Below are 23,319 nucleotides of genomic sequence, written 5' to 3'. Positions count from 1 at the left end.
GCCCCCCCCCCACCCCCGGCCGTGCCCCCTCGGGCCGGGCGGCGCCCCCCGCCCCCCCGTGGCCGGGCGCCACGCAGGCCGCAGCCCCCGCCCCGCCAGGCCCCGCGCGCCCCCTCCCCTCCCCCCCCCCCCCGCTTCCCGGCACCCCCCGCGCGGCGGCGGGGCGGAGCCCGCCGTGGCGGTGCGGGGAGGCGAGGCGGCGGCTGCGCGCCTGCGCGGGGGGCCTCGCCCCTTTCGCCCCCTCCCCCGCCTCCTTCTCTGCGCAGGCGCAGTGCGGCGGCGGCTCGGCGAGGGGAAGGGCGAGTCGCCGCTGCCGGAGCGGGGGGGATTCGCGGGGCTCCGCGGCTCCGCCGCCGCCATGGCGGGCGCGGCCCCGGCCCCGGCCCCGGCTCCGGCGGAGGAGGCTTCGGGCGCAGCGAGCGAGCGGCCGCCCCTCTCGGCGGCGGCGCTGGCGAAGATCGAGCGGAACCGGCAGCGGGCGCTGGCACTGCGGCAGGCGCGGCTGGCGGCCCGGCCCTACCCTGCCGCAGGTCGGATGGCGGCGGCGGACGGCCCCGGCTTCGCCGGGCGGCTCCCCGCGCCCCTTTTTCTTTTCGGGGGGAACGGGAGGGGAGTGGAGGCGGGGGGGACGCCGCGCCGCCGTTGGGCGCGAGGCGGTGGGGGTGGCGGGGTGGCGGGGTGGGGGAGCGGGAAGGGGTGGCGGGGGGGGGGGGGAGGGGGGGAGCCGCCGCCGCGGCGCGCGAGGGCCCCCCCTCCCCCACGTGGGGGGAGGGGGGGCCCTCGCGCGCGCGCGCGCCGCGGCCCCCCGCCTCGCGCCGCGGGGGAGCGCGCGCGCGCCCCCTGCCGGCGGCGGCTCCCGCCGCGGCGCTAACGCGGCGTCTCGTTTGTCTTCTGCAGGCGGCGTGCGGGCGCGGGCCCCCCCCAAGGTCGTCGACACAGGAGGGGGCTTCTTCCTGGAGGAGGAGGAGGAGGAAGAGCCCGGCGCCGCCGAGAAGGTCGTGCATCCCCCCGGTAAAAAAACCTCGAGGGAGTCGTGCAGGAAAGAGGTGGCTGGGGCGCCGGGAGGAGGCGGTGCCGTGTGCGTGGAGCTGGCGGGGGAGGGCAGGAAGGCGCGGGGGCGACAGTGAGCCGGCTTCGGGCTGAGCGAGCAGGGCGGGTTGGGCGCCTTTTTTTTTTTTTCCCGGGCTTTTTTTTTTTTCCCTTTCTTCCTCCATCCATCCCCACCCCCACCCCCCACCCCCCCCCTTTTTTTTTTTTTCCCCTTCCTTCTTCCTCCTCACGCGTCTTTCTGGATGTGCTCGATTTCTGGCGCGTCCGATTCTTTCAGCATTAAAGCGGCTAGCAAATACGCGGTAATTAAAAATGAAGAATTTTAAGCCGCGGAAGTGGGACACAGGCAGTGCCCTTGGGTATAGCAGTTTTTTCCTTTCCCCGATAAACGTTATTTTCACTATTTCTTTACGGAATTTGAATTTTAAGACCAAAATAAGTGTAAATGTGCGCGGCTTCGTTGGTTCTGGGAATTTTGAGGTTGATACCGTTTATGCTAAGATCGGAGCACTGCAGCAGTGCCAGCTTTTATCGTTATAAAACGTGCTGACGCCAAGTTGCTGATCGTTTGGTGGAGGATTTCGACATATTGTCTTGTGATATTCTCCCTCCAAAAAGCAAATGGAGAAGTAAGGATCCCGAAATAGATTCACTTTCTTCTCTGGGATTGCCTTTGTCTTGCTTTGTTCTGCTCTGATTCAGCTGCAGGGCTGTTGGTGCAGTGTATCTCTTTGTTAGAAATCACCAGATTTCATTAAGAGTGTAAACAACTAGCAGCTCTACTTCTTTTGAGGGGCTAATGTTTAACAATAAATTAAGTAGATCTGCGATGCCTTTGCACGGGGGGTATTTTTGCTGTGTAATTCATAATGTCGTTGTCTTAATAAAATGCCTTTATGTTCGGGAGTACTGCCTTAAATGATGAAATGTGATGTAAGAGCATGCCTATGTGAAGTACTGAGCATCCGACTGTCGCTAGTAAGACTGAGTTGGCATAAAATGTCTCCTTTGCTAGATTGAATCTGCTATAAATACAAATGCAATTAAAAATGTATGGTGCTGCATGCCAAGCATTAATCTTCTGTTTCAGGTATTAAGAACATTCTGCGGCATTACCTCACTTTCAGCTTGTGAAACTGTATAAAAATGTTAATCTTTTGCTAGAATTACAATGTTACTGTTAAAGGACCTTCATGCTAGCTGCAGTTACCCGAATCAGTGTTTCTTGGTGTCCCATGGAACATAAAGCAGATGGCGATGACGCTAGAGGTGATCTACCCAGCGAGGATGCGGCCAGAAGCGATGGCTGGCACTGGGATGAGTCTGGGCTTGGAGCAGTGCTGAGAGGGCTTGGGGAGAGGATTGTAGTGGAGCTCCATCCCCATTCCACTCCTAGCAGCTCTCTGGCCATCCACCTCCATTTCTGCCGGCTGGAATGGACAAGAGCCTTGCCAACTGCCCCAGGCCTCCGTTGAGCTCGTTTAGGGAGAGGCAGGTGTGGCTGAGCTAGGAAAAAAACTGGAGCAGAGCTGAGAGGACTATGATGCCAGTGCAGCTCCTGTATTGCTTCCTGCTCTAGCCACCCTCTTCGAACTGCATCCCCTTCTCTGCTTACTCCTGTTCCTGCCTGCATGTCCTCTCTAAATCAGGACGTATTATGGAGGGCCAGAACGGAGAAAGCTGTAGGAGGGGATATGAAGCACTTCATGGGGGAAATGCAGAGAATTTTTTTTTAACAATGGCTAAGTAGAAACAAATGTGTGCATTTGAATGTTGAAATCTAATACTTAATAGAGTGAACCTTCCAGCAAGAACAGAAATACACCAGCAGAGATGGGATTGCATGATAATGGGTTTGAATCTGTACTGTATCTTTCTGGAAAACTTCATAGAGGAGTGAAACTAGTCTGTAACGAATACTACAAGAACTATAATGTAAATTTTAGTAAAACTGCTTGTCATACCAATTCCACATGCTTGTTTTTAACGTGGTAGTTCCTTAAAAAAAAAAAAAATTTCTTTCCATTAGCACCTGTACTAGAATTTGACTATCTCATCTGTGGAGACTGTGGCAAAGAATTCATGGATTCCTACCTTATGCAGCACTTTGATTGGGCAACATGTGATAATTGCAGGTATTGCAAATAATCAGGAGAGGGAAGCTTTATTTTATGTAAAGATTGCTGGCTATAATTTAGTTAATTACAATCATTCTGTTTAATTAAAAGGCTGTCAGCAAAGACACGTTTTTCAGTAACTTAATACTTACTGAGAAAGTAAATGGAAGTTGAGTGATGATCTCTCTATTTTCCACTATGGAAGTGAAGAACAGCAGCATTGTCTTGTGAGCCTGGCTTAGGATAAGGGGGGACATCAGCTTTTTACATAGCATTATGGAAACATGATGTCTTGAGAGCAGTTAGTGGTTGCAGACTAGAGCTACTCAAAAACTGATGGAACACGGAATACCTGCTTTCTGAAGTAGAGTGGGGAGGAGGAGAGTGTTCGGTGTCCTAGTGAAGTTAGTACTTTGGTCAGCATGGGTGAGCTGGGAGCATGGCAGCCAACGGGCAGAACCCCCGCGAGAGGTTACCGGTTGACCTGCGGGGTAAGCAGGAGTGTGACCTTGAGCGGAAGGCAGTCTCTACGCTCTCTTATCTAGAACACAGAAAATGCTCCAAAAGCCATCAAGATAACCAGGGCAATGAAACCAACTCTGAAGCAGCCAGCCAGCCAAAGTGCAAGGATGAATGGGTGAATGGGGGGGTGGGGAAGCTCACAGGAGTTTGTTCTGAGAGCTGCTGCACTTACTACAGGGAGCGGTGGGGGGGGTGTGTGCACGTGGTATAGGCAGTTCACAGTCATAAGAGGCAAAGTGCTGTCTCTTGAAGGGGGTGGAAAAAGGATGTTAAGGAGACGTCTCAGAGCCTTAGGGGTGGTTTTCCTTCGGGCTAAGTACAGCTGAACATTTAAAGATTCCTTGGTGCATTAGCTCTTAGTGTGAACTTTGAATTCTAGTAAAGCTGCATTTACAGCAGTACTTCCTTGATGACCGTTGCTAGCACTGCCTGGCAGATTGTTCCGGCTCAAGCAATTCAAGTTACACTTCAGTCAGGATTGCGCAAACCTCATTTTTTTCATTAACTCGTAAATGCTGCTAGGGTTACACATCTTTTTGTTATCTGTCTGGTAAAAGAATCTTCTAAGGTCTTTATTTTACAGTTCCTCTGCCTACTGTCTTACATTTAGAAACAAGTGCTCTGTCTGTTGCTAATCTGTTTCTCTGATCTAGAAGCATATGGAGCGTGTATATTCTCAGGTGATCTGACCTGTCTCACATTACACATTCTTTCTTTCTTGACCATGTGTCAGGCTTGTACTTTTGTCCTCTTGAATTGCATCTGGGTTGGGTGAATAGCTAAAATTACTCATACTCCTTTTTAAGTTTCAGTTACTCCCTCTTATACAAAAATGGAAGAAAAGCCTTTCTAGAAGAACAGGCTTCTCAGCCTATGATTGCTCAAACAGGAGAATTTTTAAGCTTAATTTCAATAAACCTATCTTGGAGTTTAGCCAGATTGTTGGAAGCCAAAGTTATTTGCATACATAAAAACAGGGAAGATGAGGGCTGCCTGTATTTCAGGAATGTTAGATGTGATGGGGACTTTTAAGATGTTATTAACGTGGTTTTCAGGTGTAGCTTTCTCATCATTATTTTACATGTTGCAGAGATGCTGAAGATAAGCATAAGCTTATAACAAGGACAGAAGCAAAAGAAGAGTATCTTCTCAAAGACTGTGACTTAGACAAGAGGGAACCAGTGCTCAGATTCATTGTGAAGAAAAACCCTCATAATTCACGATGGGGTGACATGAAACTTTATTTAAAACTACAGGTACAGAAACTGTTCGTGTATTTCAGACCTCTTTTTACCTTTGTACAACTTTGGTAGCCAAAATGGTGTGACTTCAGTTCTGATTTATGAATGATTTTGTCAAAGCTAAGTATATTATGCGTAGCTTGTGTAAATTTTCTGTATAGTTAAAATAAAGAGCTGTGGTCCAAACTCATGAAAATGTCTGTGTTTGGGAGCATTTTAAAAATGTTCTTGGACCACAACCTCGGTGGTTTGCACAGCTTCAGGTCATGAAGTGCATGGCCTTTCAGCGCTACTCTGAAATGTGTGGGGCAGTTGCTGCTGTGTGTGGCCCTTTGTAGCTGTGGTCTTGTGTTTGCAGCTCTGCCCTCAGAGGCAGCAGGAAAGGCAACTAGATTTTCCAGGGGTGTTGTCATTTCTTGTTTGCTACTTTTATAGGAATGCTGCTACTTTAGTGGAATATGCACAAAATTAGAGCTGGGTTTGACTTTCCTGAGTAAGTTACATCTAGCTGATAGTAAAAATCAATGTTGCCTCTTACTGTGGAAGGAAAGCCATGTTTGCAGGTCAAGAGCAGAGAGACAGATTGGAGGGAGAGGCAAGATTGGGCTCACTTGTGTATGTGTAGGGAAAAAATTAAATTTGTGAGTTAGAATAGTTTATCATTTCAGGGGAAAAAAACACATTTATGTCCGTCCTGTAGGTAATCAAGCGTTCTCTTGAAGTCTGGGGTAGTGAAGAATCATTGCAAGAAGCAAAGGAACTCCGCCGTGACAGCAGAGAAAAGATGAAACAGAAGAAGTTTGATAAGAAAGTTAAAGGTAAAGGGTTAAACTGACATACTGCAGTACCTGAAGTAAAGTACAGTTCTGTTTTTATTTGTTTCTGCATCTGATTAAAGTATTTAGAAAATCTTCAGTGTGGCGAAGTGGAGGTTTTCAAGAGCTGTGTGGGTAAGCCCGAAGCAGCCTGGGCTGACCTCATAGCTGACTATTTTGGGCCAAGGGTTGGACCGGAGATCTGAGGTCCCTTCCAACCTGAATTACCCTGCTGTCCTATGGACATGGTGCAAGTGACAGAAATCAATTATGACAGTTCATGATGGTGTTTTTAAATTTTTTGGTATGACCCAGAATGTGCCGTAGATTGTTCCTGTTACTTTACCTGACTCATGGAGAACATGGATTTTTGTTGCAGTGGGTTGTAATTCTGTTGTACATATGCCTTCAGGTGGAGTAACTGCAAATGAAGGTAGAAAATGTCATTTTCCACTGTTCACAGTACTCCCGGCTGCTGTTTTTACTGCTCATTAGGCTTGTTTCGTCCTGATAAATGAGTATTTAGGAGAGTATTCTGCCAACAGGCAGAACCTCTGGAAAATACTTTCAGCACAGACATGGTAGTAATTTTAAGACAGACTGCATGTTTGTTTCTTTGCAAGAACTGTGGCTTACTATGATGTGTGCACTGCCCATAGCATCCATGCTTCACTTTGGGGCGGTATTCAGAGAGGCAGAAAGCTCAAGCTGCCTGTGCTGGTATTGTCTGGAGGAGGCGGAATGTGAGACTAAACAAGTAACCCCTGTCTTGACCATGGGTGTTCTACGCACAGAAGGACTGGCAGCAGGCTGTAGCCAAGATGCCAGAGTTCAGTGCAAGTACAGGCCTTAACGTGACGAAGTTTGCCGCCTGGATGGCTTGGCTCAAAACATGACTATGTTTTGCTGTTCAGTATGCTTGCCACTCACTTGCAGCATCCAGATGATATCTTGGTCTGTACTGCCAGCCTGTGCTCTCTTGAAAACCTGTTGGTTTCACTGCAGCTGCTGCAGAGGCACCTCATGTTATTGGGCATAGAGAATGCCAAGTCATTTGGGAGGCTTACTGTGACCTGAATGAAAAGCACTCTTTCTTGGTCACATAAAACAATGAGGTTTTTATAAAAACTTTTCCTCTGCATTCCACCTACCCCTTTTACATACCTTTGAATGTCTTTGTGTAAAAAGGTGGTGGGCAACAGGTACTTAGTCCGGATGGAAAACCACCTCCTGTGAGAGCTTGTGTCAGTGTAGTTCTTTTCCTTTAAAATATGCAAACAAGGTGAAGATTGCAAGGCAAGTCAAAGCTTGTTCTTGCAATAGCAGATTCACACCCAAAATTTCTGGAAGACGGGCAACAAGCAGATTGTCATCTGTAGTCCTCAGAAGGGTGGTTAGCTTGAGTTTTATTAACCACTATTAAAAGATTTTAATAAATCTTCAATTTTCTTGTATTTCTCATCAGAACTCCGCCGTGCCGTGAGGAGTAGTTTGTGGAAGAAAGAAGCTAGTATCCATGAACATGAGTATGGACCAGAAGAAAACATTGACGAAGATACATATAAAAAGATCTGTACTGTATGTGGCCATGAATTAACTTATGAGAAGATGTAGCGTTAATCTGGGTTTTTTTAATTTAATTATCTTTTTAATGGTATTTTGTATTAAAGTCAAATAAATGCTAATTATGAACAAGATGTTGCCAAATTCTATGAAGAATGATGTTGCTCAGTTGTAAGAAGCTCTGTACAGAACAATAAGCTTTGGCTTTTAAGCTAGATCTTAGGGTAGAATACAACACATTTTTAACAGTTCAATAAATTGGTACCTTGTAGACCAAAAGATAAGTTGTTCTTATGATGATGAAATTAAGGTGAACTTCCCTCTACTTGTCTGCTGCCCTTAGAGGAGGAAGGCTCTCTATTTTGTCCCAGCTGTTGCCTGGGTTCCAGTTACTGGTCATGGATAGGCAGAGGGCAGCTAGCGAATACTCTTCTATGGGTGGTTGGAGACTGTGTCATGAGGTGGGTTCTCCTTGTGCTTGGATTTGGAGACTCAACTCCATTAAAGGAGAATTCTCTCTCAAAAGGAAAGCTGCATGCTCCTGGTGAACTTCAGACACATCTCTGCCACATTTCACAGGGGAGAATCCTCAAGTGTATCCTCTTAACTGCTTTTTTTCCCAAGTTTTGGACCAGAGACCAAGGTCACTCTTACAACTTTACCCTTTTCATTTACAAATTTCTGACAAATGCATATCCTTGGGGGGAGGGGAGGGAAGTAGCATTCCAAGGGAGATCTCTCTTAAGTGCACCCAAACGATGCTTGCTTTCAGTAGAGGGTGGATTTACTTTCATGTGCAAATTTCCAATCTTTGGTTCTTGCAGCTGCTGTGGAATGCTCTGCATTTGTTTGCCATGGTAAATAGGGCAGACCTCAGTGAAGTCGCTGGAGACTTCTTAAGGGAGCCTGGGCACTGTGGCTGTGCAAAACTGAAATGTTACGGTGTCTGGGAGGGTGGATGGTTCCACTAATAGGCTGTCACTTCTCCAACGCTCTCTTGTGGTCTGCAGCCCTCAGTGACTGGCCTTCCCCCCGAAGCACAGAGGACACAGGGCCCTGCCAGGCTTAGGAAAATGGCATGTGGGGTTGGCTGGAGGGCAGGAGGCAGGTCCTAGCAGAGCTTTTGGAGGTAGTCCTCCAGGTCATGGTTCCATGACCCAGTGGTGTCTTTGGTCCCAAAACTCCTCTGCAGGGCAGCTGGGTGGTGTGCACTGGCTGCCACATCACTTACCTGCAGGCAGGCTGCAACAGCCACCCCTCTGGCAAGCACCAAAATTTCCACATCAGCAGCATCCTGACACCCAGCAGCACACATGCTTGCCTCACTTGGCTGCGCACGTGGGGAAAGAGTGTTAGACCAGCCCATAGCGCACTGAGGTGCAGGCTTGTGTGTTAGTCAGGGTACCAGCAACAGTGCTGGGGAAACGAAGCTGCTCCAAACCTGACTGCATTTAACACCAGCACAACCCTGCCATGACTGCTTTGCTCCAGTGGTCCCCAAAAGCGGTAGGACAAACACTCCCAGTGGTAACCTGCTTCACCTTCATTTATTTTTGTCTTTAATTGTGCATTTTTTCCAACCACATCACATTTCTACAGCATCTTTACACTATCCGCCACCTCATGCTTCAGCAGTTCCATGTTTTTCCAGTCAGCTGCTGGCATCACTATGCAAGCATCTCCTTCTCCTCTTTCCTACAGATCCAACCAGTTTCCCAGTCAAGTCAGGCATACGCCACCTACAAAGAGGGGAAGGTTTCCAACAGACTCAAGAAATTTAATTGAAGCCCAGACTCACCATGGAAGTCAAATCAATTTTGAAAGACATTGCTATTTGGTTTTAAATCATAGGATTATGCTCAGGCATTTGCAACCAGATCCCCAGCACCCCTACGTGTCAAGGCTCAGAGGAAGTTACAGGTTTGCAAGTTCTAACTGCGTTACCAGTTTTACAGAAGTCACATTTATAGTCAGATCCCCACGATTACTTAGTATCAGAACTCTGATACTGATCCAAGCCAGTGAAAAAACTATTAAACCCCCATTAAAACCTCTACAGTATTAAATATTTCTTTAAAAAAACCCCAAACCTATTTGATTACTCAAGAACAGTGACAGAGAAAGATCTGAAGCAGAAGTCTATGCATAACTGACAAAACCCTTGCATAAAGCAAATTCACAATTAACAGTATACCCTGAAAGAATGGAAGGGATCAGTCAAATCAGAAAGGTAAGCAGGGAAAGCAGAAGTAACAGATCTCAGTCTATGAGGATATATTGGATTGCTACAGGCCACACACAAACTTATGTCAACACTCAAAGTAGAAAGTTCCATTTTTTTACCCTCCTCTCTTGATCAGGAGGTCAATTGGTTAATGTATGGATGAAATGCATTACTAGGTATAATAATAGAAAAAATAATTTGTACAGGAACAAAATTACTCAAAGCTCATCACTTTCTAAGCTTAAACTGAATAACACTGGGTATGAAATTCTTTAAACATTCATCTGCAAAATGAAAAGACCATAAACAGCTTGGAAATACACTGCACAGCGACAGACCCGAGCACCTGAGGCAGTGCCTTTGCCGTTCATCACTGCTTACCGTAACACAGACCACTCTGGCTTGGTGTTTATGTACGTAATGTTATTTGCATAACTCAAAACTAAGGCTACCCTATTTTCAGGTTGAGTCTCCTGTGAGATATCGCTTAATTTAGCATTAAAATGCTTCCTGAAGACATGGGAGCCATGTGCTGTTGTGACATTTTAAAGCAAGGGAAGGGTAGCAGATGCAGCCACCGCAAAGCAGCTGTTACTAAGCCAGATGAGGTGAGGGCAGTTGGTTCATCCACCACTGCTACCAGAAGGATTCCTGGCATCACTGCAGGCCTGCAGGTCCAGCCCAGCGCAAGCTCAGCAGCCCAACTATTCACAGGCTGAAACAAAGGAACAGGCTGAACACTGCCCTGCCCTGCCCTGTCCCCTGGCATCTGGGCCAGGGGCTCCCAACACCCAGGTAAGGCTTGCAGTACGGAAGTCCAAAGTTTGTTCCACTCCAACTCTTGCTTACTGTCTCTATTTACCAGTGAAGACTGCTGCCAGGAGCAGTTCATCATTCTTCAATCACGCTGCAAAAAGGATTGCATTTCTCAGAAGTTGTCCATGAAGTTCCTCTACCGATTGTTTATAGCTACTGTAATAAGACACTAGACAATACATTTTAAAAAAAACATACTTCAATTGTATCACAATCATGTCCTTTCGAACTGTGAAAATCTAGCTGGCTTGGTAATGAACAAACCCATATGCTCTATACTACTTTGAAAGCTTAACTCAAGGGTTTCACATGTCCAAACTTAAGACACTTTTCCTGTGCCACATTAGAGAGCTTACCACACCACTCACTGAGAAGGTGCATTCCCTTTCATACTCACAAAACACTATGAACTGCTTCTCATTTCTGCAGTTCCTTTGATTTAAGGGCCAGGCAGAGGTAAGAGGTCTGGGGGTTTTTTGTTTGTTTTTTTCCTGATTTTTATTTTTATATAAACAACAGGGGAGAAATAAAAATAATATAATGAAGTCAAGAGTCAAACCAAATTAAAAGACAAGGAAAAGAATTCATACTTTACTTCATGTCTATCCCCTATCAGTCATATCTTATAAGGCTTATGATGCTTACACAGTTTGCTGTTGTTTAGAGTACTGCATTGTTTTATATAGGAGCACACGAAAGCCAGTTTTAGTCAAAAATTTCTTCCATCCCCATGTCAAGTTTTCCCATGAAAAAAGAAAAAATTAAAGTCCTGCAGACAAGACTCTGCCCATGAATAATCCTCAGGCCTGCAGAGCACAGAACTGCTGAAACACAGCCAGTATGTGGTGGTCCAGTTCAGCTGTAAACAGGAGGTTCTCTAGGGTCACCATGTACTGCTGGATTATCTGGTGATGCTGGCAGATAAAAAACAAAAACAGAACACAAAGCTTTATTGTTTTCATTTATCTTTGTATAAGAATAGGCAGAGAAGTCAAGACATGTAAGAATCACAGGTCAAATGTTTTCATGCAAATTGTTGAGCACATCTCATTTCCACAACACAGTAGCCACCGACAAGAAAAGCATAATGCAGAGCCACTACTGATTGCAAGAAGAAAGCATGTGCTGAAATCCTGTCTTGAGAAGCACTGCGCTCCCTGTAGTTCTTCATTCCCGGACTCCGAATTGTGTGCGGGATACCATGCAACTGCAGAGGTATCCTAGGAGAATCATGCTATTTGCTTTCCTCTGAAGTCGTATCTACTACCAGGGAAGAGTTCAGCCCAGGGAAGAGTTATCCCACCACTCCCATTCTTCAATGTATTTTCTGCTCGCACTGGTATAATTTTCTATTACTATCACTTTCATCCAGCCACTTGTACTTGTTACCTGATTTGATACAGAGCCAAGAATTCGAAAACTATTTTTAATAGATACTTACGCATCTTATTAAAATGAATTCTGCAATATTTTAATCCACTTATTTAAAAGACATCTATTCAGTATTCTTGTTCACTCACAACTTTGCCCTGACTATAAGCACACAGTTAAGAGGAGCTCAGCAAAATTCATAATCACATCTTGTTATCTTTTTGCAGTATGCTCACAGTGTGCAAATTACCCAAGGACCGGTCACTCCATCAGTCTGTGGCCAGAACCAGAGCTACGACCTAGCCCCACAGCAGCCTTCAGAGAAGACATGCTGCTGCCACCTACTGCTACTCCCATGGAGTGCTCAGTTCTCCAGCCACAAAGCTTGTCTATCCAGCATGTCCCTGCCCACAGCCTTTCAAACCGAGAAACGAAACTCACCTGCAGGAAGATCTGCTGCAACCTCTCTATACAGCTCTTGTACCAAGGTGTAAATACATCAATTCCACCAGTTTCACAGCGCACTAAGTGCTCAGTTAACAACATAATGAAACGCTGCAGGGAAGGAAAAAAATGTTTATTCAGTCTCATCAAATGAAAGCAGGATCCTAACCTCAGGTGAGAGGGTCTGCGGGACAGAAGCTTTGAACGGCAATGTAAGAATAATTATTTTGTTTGGCAAACACTGAATTTAGTAAGCAAATAAAATCCAGTTGCCTTCTGGTTGTTCAGGAAACTGTATGCCAGGAGAAATCCTTTGTTCCTAAGCACTCGAAACTGAACAGATCCTGCTCAGAAGCAGTCTTTGCAAGGGGATGATCTAGATTGACTAACCCATAGCAAACCCATCAACCCTTTCCCATATTCTTATTCCAAGAAGATGCCTGAGACACAAGCAACAATGAAAGCTTGTAAATCCAGTAATTTGAAAACCTGAAAGTGAGATGAGACTTTGCCCATCATTACCTGGAATATAACAAGGAAGAGATTCTTTTGCTCGCTCTGGGCTGACTCTACTTTCTCCTGTAAGCGCTCTATCTGCTCTTCTAGCGGCCCATCTTCCCGATCACTGCTTCGGTCGTCGTCATCATCATCATCATCACTGTCTCGCTGTAAGGGACAACACCACAAGACTAACTAGCAACCTGGCTACCTGTGGATACTGTTAATGCCCTCCGGTTCCACACGTGAAAAGGTCTGCAGAACAAATGAAGAGCAGCAACTGAAGCCACTCTGTAGCTTGGCAAGTATTGTATTTTGAAGGGCATTTACTTTGAATACAACTCAGAAAAGAGCTTTGGAAGGAAAAATGCTAATATGGGAAAGCCCTGAAAAAAAATTTTAAAAATCCAAGGTTTCAGAGAAACCAGAGCAAGCTTAAAGATTTACTAGTCTTTTATTTAGTGGAAACACAATAGAAGGTAATATCCTTGCTGACTTTATAATTACCAGATAATGAACAGCTTTTTAAAAAAAAATACAGTGTAGATTTTTTAAATTGTGTCCGCTGCAGCAGGACAGGTAATTAATTCAATGAACAGTTCTGAAATCTCACGGCTCCAAAAAATAAAGTACTTTTGTGCAACAACGGAGACGAATCAGCTGCTTAGCACAAAAGGAAGACTAGATACTGTAGTCCGTGGTGTTAAAAGTGGGGACTCCCTACATTCATGATCAAAAGGGATGCTCTCAGACTAGAAAGGGTCAGCATGGAAACCAAACTACTAACTAGGAACATGGCCTCAAAACCAAACCAAAACAAAATGGCAACAAAAAACCCAACAACAACTAAAAAACAAAAACAAACAAACAAACAAAAAAATCAAAATCACAAAATACCTGTAAGTACCAGACTTGGGAGCTCAGGTAACGAAGTCTTACCCAAGACTACAAGGGATATAGGAGGAAAGGCAGAACCTGATGGATTATGGTACATTCAAATACAGATATTGTTTCAGTCTCATAGGATTGTTTCTGTGCAAAAATACCCATAAATTAGCAGCTCAAAACTTCAAATATTTACAAAAGGAGCATATGCAACTTGTGACAAATAAAGGGCGATGTGTTAACTCACCTACTGCAAATGAAACTCACCATCAGAAGACAGTTACAGCTCTGAATCAGCATAAAAATAAAAATTACTTACCAGAGCAAGTGAGAATTTAATTTTATTTATTCTCTCTATAGGAACTTGCTTTTTTCCCCATCTACAGGTTTCCTGAACTCAAGACACTAAAGGACCAATTGGACCTAAGAGAAAGCATGGAAGCCTTGGACTCATTCCATAGTAAGGCAAACCACTTCATGCTGGGGACAAGAAAACTTGACGGCTTACTTCCTCTAAAAGGAATGGTCGTGCAGCAGAGCAACAGTTTGCAGAACTACTCACTGTTGCATACAAATGTTTCTTCCTGGCACAATACTCAAAGTACTCAGTACTAAAGAGCTGCAGTAAGAGACAAGTACAGAAATGAAAACACTGGTATATTTGTTTAGAGACGCCAGAAAAGCTCTTTGCCTTACAGTAAGATCAATGACTGGATCTAAGTCTTCAGTAATCATGGGCCTTTATTAACTGCTTATCAATGTAGATTGAGAATGCAAGCAACTAGAATGGCTGTTGCTGGGAGTGAAGAAAACAAGATGAAGGGGCTGGGATGAACTGACACTGGCAAACCATGAGGTATTAGCAAGAAACTTCTGGAAAAATTACTAACTTGTGCAGGTTTCTTCAAAAACCATCAGCAGCCTCTGTGCCAATTGCCAAATTCTGATATTAACTTAATCCAAAGTTCTGGAGCTAGCTAAGGGTTTTATGTAGGTAATCATACTCACAGGCTACATACAAAGACGGAAATTCTCTTGCTCTCTGCAACTCTCAATGTTTATAAACTGACTTCATTTTATCGCAACTACGTATTGCATTCAGCCAAGCTTCCTTGGGCCTTGTCTTTTGCAGCTGCCACAGAAGACACTCTCTCACCCCGTCTTACTGTCCCACTTGGGACAACAGAACACAACAGTGGCTGCTTGCCCATCAGTTTGTTGTCTACAGTAACCCAGATCATGCAAAGGTATTCAGAAAAATAAGCTGGAAGAAGGAAGTGACAGATGCCAGTGTCAGAATCCAGCAGCATCCATCAGAAGAACAGTAACAGCCAACTTTTCAATAGCAAATAGCTGTTTCCGTGCACTTCTGCATGGAAGCCACAAGAGTACTCTTTAACAGAACTTACTGTAAATAATTCATAACTGTTCTTATTGCTATCTAATAAGGTAACTGGAATTCAGATTAGAAGGCAAGTGGAAGGTATGCTCATATTGGAAGAGAATCTTGTGAGAGAGAGCTTGAACAGAACAAACACATATGAATTCCCTTAAAGATTTTACTGAATTCTTAGGTTATAGCTACCATCAGAAAGGTGGACTGAGAATATGCATCCAGTTTTTGATGTCTTAGTGCTACAGATGACCACATCTGCAGACATGCTTCCTCATAAACATATTTATTCAGTCCTTCCCCAAAACCAACTGTGCATCAGTCTGACAGCATGCAGGTTTGTATAACCTAGCTTAAAATAATTAAAAATTACAAACAAATTACTCACTCTTTTGTGCTGCCTGGCCAATCTAGCCTTAGTCTCCTCCAGTTCTTTGTGAATCTTCAGAACATGCTTATTCATCTTACGAATTGTAGAATGTAAAATCTCCCAGATATAAAACCTAGGAAAGACACAAAGCTTAAAACACTACATCACACACTACTCCAAGACAGAAAACTAAAGGCAGTTTCTTACAGAAAAATGTATCTGGGAGAATTAAAAAAAAAATAGTATCATCTAAGACATCTACTAGAGTGAGCAAACGCTTGGCATATAGGAAAGCATACCTGTAATGTAAGAAAGCTTAACAATAATTTCCTTCCTATTTTTTGCAGCACACTTCCAAACCAGCATGGTATTTCATACACATCCTGCAAGACTACCAACATCAAATTGACTTCGCAGACCGAACATTTCTCCTGTTCTCAATAAGCCATGTGTCAATGGTGGTACAAGTTACATACCTCAACCATAGACCAGGACCACACTAAGCTAGCAGCTATGTAACACAGCAACAGACTTTGTCTAGAAATAGTTCCAGTGTTGTTCTGCTTTGGCAGGCTTAGAGACTACTTGCAAAATGACATGCTAGCAACATGCTTGCACTGTCATGTAAACATTCATACCCCAACTCAGAAAGAAAAATGCTGAAGTACATATTTTGTAGAAGGAACAAAAGTTTAATTGTGCCTTTTTCTTCCACCACTCAGTTTTCATAGATTAAACTATGTACTGGCCACTTAAAATAGTAATTCAAAAACACACAACAACCCCAGACAAATTCTTGTTACCTAGTAAAATCATGTGCAAGCTCTGAAGAGAAGATCCAGTTTGCTACTGCAGCACAGTCAACAATTTGTGTCCGAATCATCTTGTCCACAAGCACAGCAATCATCTGTATTTTGTGAAAGACATGATAGTAATTCAAATAAGAAAAGGGCTTGCACACACTATCTGTGTAAGGTATTCCAGCCTCAGACAAAACCAGAGATGGTTTGATAAAACTCTATGTTAATGGTATTACTGGGCAATTTCAAATACTTCAGGAAGATGGATAGTCTAGCCTAAAACTGCTCAAAGTAGGGGATCTATATCAATTACATAATGCATTCTGATTTTGTTTAACAACCTTTTCAACTTCTTGTGAAAGTGATGTATCACTCTTCATAAATATACATACTTCCATACAAAACATATAAGCATCATAGTTGGAAGAGAGGCATTAGAGACACAATTCCTAGTATTTGACATCAAAGTACTCAAACCAGAGCATATATACCTGTCAGACCACCATAAAGAAGGAGCTACTGTTACCCTATTCTCCTTGAACTGCAACAGTCTTCAAATGTGACAGTAAGCTCTTCTCTACAAGACCCATGCATTTCAGGACAGAGCCAGCGCTGTGTTTTCAATGGAAGCACTTATTTGCTACAGGCACTGCCATAATTCGGGGGGGGGGCGTTGCAAGCAATCTAGCAGGCAACTGCAGAGAGGATTTACTGACTAAAGCAGTTGCAAGCTGTTGAGGAAAAAGGCTTATCTTAGTTACTCATGTGCTTGAATGCCACAGTATCTAAGAACCACAGCCTGCACTGTATTTATCCTTACAACCACCCATTGTCAAATAAGGAAGTGTAACAACGCTCCTTTTAAGGAAGGAAAATTAAAATAACTGAATGAATCATACAGAAGACTCAGCACTCAACTTTCAAGTCCCAGGATAGCATCCTATGCTCCATTTGTCTTTCTGTATTGCCAGGAAGAATTTCTGATTACTTAGCCTGATCTTCCAAGAAACACAGACCTAGGATTTTGGGAAAATATTTCACCTCAATGTTAAAGTTTCTCTTTATGAAGTCACCACCGCAACCTTACTTATAGGTCCAGGGACTACTGACTCATTGCTAAGTCACTATCTGCAGCATAGATCACTCATTAGCACTATATGCCTTGCAAATACTGCTCATAGCCTTAACCAAATCAGACATGGGACTAGGGTGAGCAGCACAAAAACAGACTCTGTACAAGTGTCCTGCTGTCCAGATACCTTTTCTTCTGTGTACCAGAGAGATTGTGGACTCAGAAAAGAAAGTACTTGACCAGAAGCAAAAGACTGAACTGTAATAAATGCAAGAGAGGAAAATTCAAGTTCCATGATCAAGTAGAACAGCAGACCTTCATAAGTTTTGCACTTGATATTTTTTAAAGCAATCTTGATTTATTCACATAAAAATCTAACATGACTGTTTAGTCTGAATTTGAAATCTCCATCTCAGTTTGGTCATGCTGCAATATAAAGGAACAAAGAGGAAGAGGATACAGATACTAGATCACAGTAATGTAATTTCTTCTGATCCATTTAAATGGTAGTAAAAAGTAGGTCAGACTGTAATCGTCACATTTTCAAGGTCAGTAATTTGGGTAGGAATTTTAATGTATTAAAAGAATCCTGCTTTTTGGATGTTTTTACTGTACTTAGATGAGAGGTGACATCTCGCATTACGTATCTTCTAGGTGCTCAGTTTTTTCCCTAGGGAATGGACCAGAGGTCCAGTAGCAGATGCAAGGATTACCCCTTCTTCTCAGTGGCATTGCGGCTGAAAGTCTAGCCTATGCAACTGTGAGGTACAGTCCACTTTCAAGCACAATAAAGTGCAACACAAACACACCAGTAAGGAATACATGAAATAATTAATGCAGGCAAATTCAGCTTGAGTTCCTTATTGATTTTTATTCATGTAAGAATGACAGCTGAGGGAGAAAACAACTGCTGTGAAGAAACTGAACAGCTTAAACAACTGAGGCATTTTTCATAGGTCTTTTAGGGTGTTATTTCCTCTGGCTCAAGAATGAACATAATCAGGCACTGTCAGACTGATCTGTTCTGCACAGCCACTGACTACAGCTCTACTCACTCTGCCCACACACAACAGTGACTCCAACATGAGCTTTGTGGAATAACTGTATGGCTTTCACTAGCAACTGAAAAAAAAAAAAGCCCTAAAAACCCCCGGGTTTCCACATTTCTAAGAATGTGGCCTGCTTTCGATATGACATCCACATCTTATTTCAATTTACACATCTACACTGTTTTCCAATTTTGAACAGAAACATGATTTTAACAAAAGTCATTCTGTTGTACGACAAACAGCATACTATGAAACTGAGTCAGAATGACAGCCTTTACCCCCACACACAATGAACTCTGAGGAAGAAAGTGGCCTCACTGATGGTATGTATTTCATGTCCAGCCTTCATTTTAGGCACTAGTAACAACAGTAAATACAATCTGAACTTTCCTTCAAATAAGACAACAACAGACAAGTTATTTTTAAAAGGATATAAAGCAAACTGTACTGTTTTTTATTAAAGATGGCCTCCATGAGTTCAAACTCACACAGATACTTGACATTGCAACCTCTTACCTGTGGATGATTCTTCCAAACCTCATATACAACCCTCAGAACATGGAGTTTCCCCTCATCACTTTCAGCAAGCGTTTTGAAGACTTCATGAAACCTTTTAATAGATGTAAGTTGTCAGTGGAGGGGTTGGGATCAGGTCAAAAGAGCAGCAGATACAAGGCAAGTGGCTTAGATTGGCCAAAAGAAAATTTTGTGACTATCTGCAGCAATTCTTGAACAACTATTCCCTGGAAAATATAACAATCCCGAGCTAAAATAGGCTACAAAGACATGACAGCTCCTAAAAGCAACTTAAAACTTAGTGGTGAACCTATTCCCTGAAGCTGGGCTACACTTCTCATATTCTTAAAAGCAGGAGGCACTTTCATGCTTCCTGTGCTTATCTATACACAGCTGGAACAAAATTTGCTGCCTTAAACCTTCCTCTTGATATGTGTTTCCATAACTTTAGACACTTACCCAATCTGCGTCTTTTTGAAGGAAATGCTGCTAAAAGCCTCTATTTTAGCAGAGTTACACTGACTGCTACACAGCATTCACAACTCAGCTTATTGTAATATAACTATAAAGCCTAAGAGGCTCTTTTTGAGCTCATGGCTGCCACTGTGGTGTGCAGCAGTGAAAATACCATGGCTCTAAGTATTCATATCACCCTGCCTCTTGTACTACTGATTGCAGGTTACTACCTACAGCTTCTTAACAACACTGCCTCTATAAAGCTCCCAGGTGCATGTTTTTGTAACAGCTTTATATATGTTTGAGGACAGATAGAAAAATAATTCATTAAGATGCAAGTGACTACCTTGAACATACCAAAACCACTTAAGAGCAACTCCAAAGCACACAGGATTAAAAATTAGTTATTTTATCTCATTTTGCTAAAAAAGGTGCAGTAAATTCTTCAGAAGTTAAAGCATATCTTTAAGGGATGCACTCTGAACTATTTTAGAATTGGTTTTACTGTGCTTTGTTACGTAAAAGAATTTTACAGCAGACTGCCTTGAAGACTCAGGTTTTCTTTTTGTTTTTTTCATTTTTTTATACAGATGTAACTCTTCTAGAGTCACAATCATAGTACAAGATATTGTGGTGGGAAATACCCAGTCATTCAAATGTAAGGAGAAACCCTTGTACCGCTCCATAATCAGCAAATGAGTAATTCTAAAATGGAGTAATGTTCCAAACTTGTCTCACTTGTTTGATTTACATCACATGGCTGTAACGCACAAATTTCTTTTAATTCCATTCACATATATAACCTAGCATTTACCCTACCATTTCTTCAGTAAGTAGTGTAATTAGTTCTCCTTATCATATTGCATTGTGAAGCACCTAAAACATTGCTGAAGCTTGCAGCCCAGTTCTTTTATCATGCATTTCACTGTCAGAATTAAACAATTCTGCAAGCCTCAAAATAATGTACATATTACACTTACTTGGCCAGGGCACTGAAGGAGTGGCTGAAAGACTTTGCAGCTAGATGGAGCAGAGTCTGAACAAAGACTTCTATTTTCAGAGGGTTGAAGGTAAATCCTTCATCTGCAAGTTATTTGACGTTGAAACTGTAAGTACTTCAAGTAGAGCATGTAAGCTACTCATAAAACTGTAGAGATAACTTATGGTTTTAACTCATGTCACAAAAAAGAGTTTCATCAACAGGGTTTTGCAAGGCTGAGCAGGAAGCTAGTAAAGACTTTCCAAAATGTGCAGATCTTCAGGTTCCCATTTTGCCATGGGGAAAACATGCAGAAAGAATTCCAGGTCAGTGAGGAAGCTATCAAGAGACAGAGCCGCCCTACCAACATGTAACAGCACTGAAGGGCAGCAGCAGAGAAAGACAGCAAAGGCAACTGCAGAGTTATGCATCAAACCGAAGGCCTGGCAGACCATAAAGGAGAGTGGAAGGTAAAGATGATTAGGGTACAGCCATTGGCTATTTATGACATGGGAGAAGGGTCCAGCAAGAGTGCACAGCAAATATGGGTACTAGGGGTGAATGGTGCCAAGTCCCCTACTGTAGCTGCAGCTACCTGCAGCTGAAGACAAGCAGGAGGGAGAGAGCACTCATTAGTGTGTGATGCCTAAAGCAAATCAGGAAACATGACAGTGGATCCCAGGGCAAAAAATGGATCATTGCTGCCCTCCACTTACATAATAGAACACTTGCAAATATTACAGAAATATTGACATTGTCCCCATTGTAAAGATCACTTCTTAATTCTCTGTCTCACACTGCTCACCCCCTAAAAGACACAGACTTTAGGAATCAACGCTGTCCGTGGCTGCAAAGCTAAAAAGAACATGAGTGGAGTCCCATTGTGAGTTTGTATCCACGGAAGACTGCAGCCAGCATGCTGGCTATCTTATCTGTTGTGGGACTGCACCGAGGGAGGGAAGCTCTCAGACAGGGCACAAGCACTGAATCTCGAGGGTGAGGATAACAGCATGAACTGCACTCTGCTGCTGAAGACAAAGGAAATGTTAAATTATTTCATGCTACCTCTGTCACAAGAAAACACATCTCACGCACCAGGTTACCTCTGTTAAAAAAAACAGGGCTGCCTCTGCATGCAAGATGTTTACAACAAACCCTAACAATGGTGTATTAATTCCATTTACTGATAAATTGAAACCAACTATTAGAAAGGAAAGGATACAGTTCTGTTAACCACCACACCCATAGCTCCAAAGGACGGCAGATCAGTCTACACACAGAAGAAATTATAGCCTGCCAAAGCCTAACAGCATATATCTTACCATCATCATCATCCTGGTTTGGATTAGGCACATCTTTTAAAATGCTGAAGATTTCATCATTACTGGCCTTATTTTTAATTGCGATTGTTAAACAGAGTGCCACAGTATATCCAGGAAGAGACCCTAAACAAAAGCAAAGAGGTCAAAAATATGTATAAGGCAAGTGAGTATTTTAACATCAGTTTGCCTCTCAGAGAAACAAGTACACTTCCCAGCTACATCTAAAAGTAGCTGTTTCCAGCATCATTGTCCACATCACTATTCCATAGAACTGCTCAACACGTTTCCTGGTCTTCATATTAAATTCAAAACCTAACACGAGAACCTTTAGAGCTGAGGTCAGGTAATCACTCTCCTAAGCTCTACTTCAGCTTCCACCAATTTCGTAAAAATACAACACTTCCTTGTTTTTCCTCACTGTATATTTGATGATGACACTTTCATGCTTGGGATTGTCTTTATACTGAGTAATAAAAGGAATAACAAGGTATCTCTCTACCTCAATCTTCACATCATCTGCTGCCTCTATATGCTTCATTAAGCTAAGTTTACTGGTAAAATCTTCTACTGTTTCATGAAGTTAAAAAAGTAAACCCACATTATGACTTCATATGCTGACTTTTGCATAGTATTGTGCCCAAACAGGGGAAATAGATGAATTTTACAATTTTAGACTTCTGGCAAACAATGCTGCACAACACCACAACCACCTCAGCAAGAGTAACTTCATGCATCTGGATTTTCTTTTCTTCATAAAGTAACAAAGATGATTATATTACAGAGATCCAGGTTTAATAGACATTAATTGCTCACGTGATGCGTATTCACGCATATGAAAATCATGCGTATTTATTTCAGCTGTATTCTTCTTTATGAAGACAACTGATATTACAGTCAATCTAGTGTGCTCCCTTGCTGTGAAACACTCTTTTCTTCAACTTGACCCCTCAGTAACTTTCATACTTACTATTACTTTCATCTCCGTATTTGTAAATGCACACTGGATTAGCAGGACTGAGGACAGAAAAACTTGCAGGAACAATGTCTATTATTCGCTGATGGTAGGAGAGTCTGGAAATAACAAGTTTTACAGCAGTAGAATTAAAGTGGAAATAACACCAGGGCTAATTCTAAAGTGACTGCTTTATAACGGTTTTCCTCTATTTGACTTTCACAGAACAATAATCAATATGTTTATACAACAGAATGGTAGAGCTAAGTAAACCAAACTTACTAGTAGACACTTTCTATTTGAACTCTTTGATGCTAGAGTTTCATCCTCATACAATTAATTTAGCTTGTGAAAAGATTTATAGGCTGCCTGGTAGGATGTTTTATGCAAAAGCCTAAGATGCGCTGCAGAAAACTAGTAAGACATTGGTATTCAAAGCATAAAAAAATATTAAACCGGATGTCTTCGTTTTACTTTCCAGCTTATTTCACTCCCACAAAGACTTAATTTTGCTACCAGAGTTTTCAGTGAGATGGAAGAGTGCCACAGAAAAACTGCATTTGTTTTGCAGCACAATACTTTCACAATTCCTATACTGAATTCACCCCAAAACAGATGACTGTTTTCATGTGGGATGCTGAATAAGATAGGCTTTTTGAACATTCTCTCCTATATCCCTCTATCTCAACAATTGTAAGTTCAGCCCGGACTGTATAGTCTTGTTGTTGGGTTTGGGGGGTTTGTTTGTTTGTTTGTTTGGAAGGTTGTTTGTTTGTTTGTTTTAAGGTCAATAAACATCAGAGCCACCTAGAATAATTAAGATTGGATTCTCAGTTTTTAGTATAACTAGTGAACAGTTCCCTC

At 42.9% G+C, this 23,319-nt stretch overlaps 2 protein-coding genes across 5 annotated transcripts in view; one reads left to right on the top strand and one right to left on the bottom strand.

The window, feature by feature from the left end:
* Positions 1 to 358: 358 nt before the first annotated feature.
* Positions 359 to 7,581, top strand: XPA (XPA, DNA damage recognition and repair factor). Its single transcript, XM_059833609.1, has 7 exons — positions 359 to 530; positions 654 to 656; positions 898 to 1,011; positions 3,080 to 3,185; positions 4,780 to 4,945; positions 5,631 to 5,748; positions 7,211 to 7,581. Exons 1-7 carry the CDS (start codon positions 359 to 361, stop codon positions 7,357 to 7,359), a joined length of 828 nt encoding a protein of 275 aa, XP_059689592.1. The 3' UTR covers positions 7,360 to 7,581.
* Positions 7,582 to 10,911: 3,330 nt separating this feature from the next.
* The window catches only part of NCBP1 (nuclear cap binding protein subunit 1), a 29,603-nt gene continuing 17,195 nt past the window's right edge, over positions 10,912 to 23,319 (bottom strand). For all 4 annotated transcript variants that reach the window (XM_059833475.1, XM_059833477.1, XM_059833478.1 and 1 more), the window contains 9 exons: positions 22,471 to 22,574; positions 21,504 to 21,626; positions 20,183 to 20,285; positions 18,747 to 18,840; positions 16,113 to 16,216; positions 15,328 to 15,442; positions 12,686 to 12,829; positions 12,161 to 12,274; positions 10,912 to 11,262 (listed from right to left, as the gene is read on the bottom strand). In XM_059833475.1, the coding sequence (XP_059689458.1) occupies positions 11,149 to 11,262; positions 12,161 to 12,274; positions 12,686 to 12,829; positions 15,328 to 15,442; positions 16,113 to 16,216; positions 18,747 to 18,840; positions 20,183 to 20,285; positions 21,504 to 21,626; positions 22,471 to 22,574 (1,015 nt within the window). In that variant the 3' untranslated portion in view covers positions 10,912 to 11,148. The remainder of the gene's footprint in view (positions 11,263 to 12,160; positions 12,275 to 12,685; positions 12,830 to 15,327; positions 15,443 to 16,112; positions 16,217 to 18,746; positions 18,841 to 20,182; positions 20,286 to 21,503; positions 21,627 to 22,470; positions 22,575 to 23,319) is intronic.

Source organism: Gavia stellata, chromosome Z, assembly GCF_030936135.1.
Source record: "Gavia stellata isolate bGavSte3 chromosome Z, bGavSte3.hap2, whole genome shotgun sequence".
Classification (NCBI taxonomy): Eukaryota; Metazoa; Chordata; class Aves; order Gaviiformes; family Gaviidae; genus Gavia; species Gavia stellata.
This window is presented reverse-complemented; position numbering and strand designations above follow the sequence as displayed.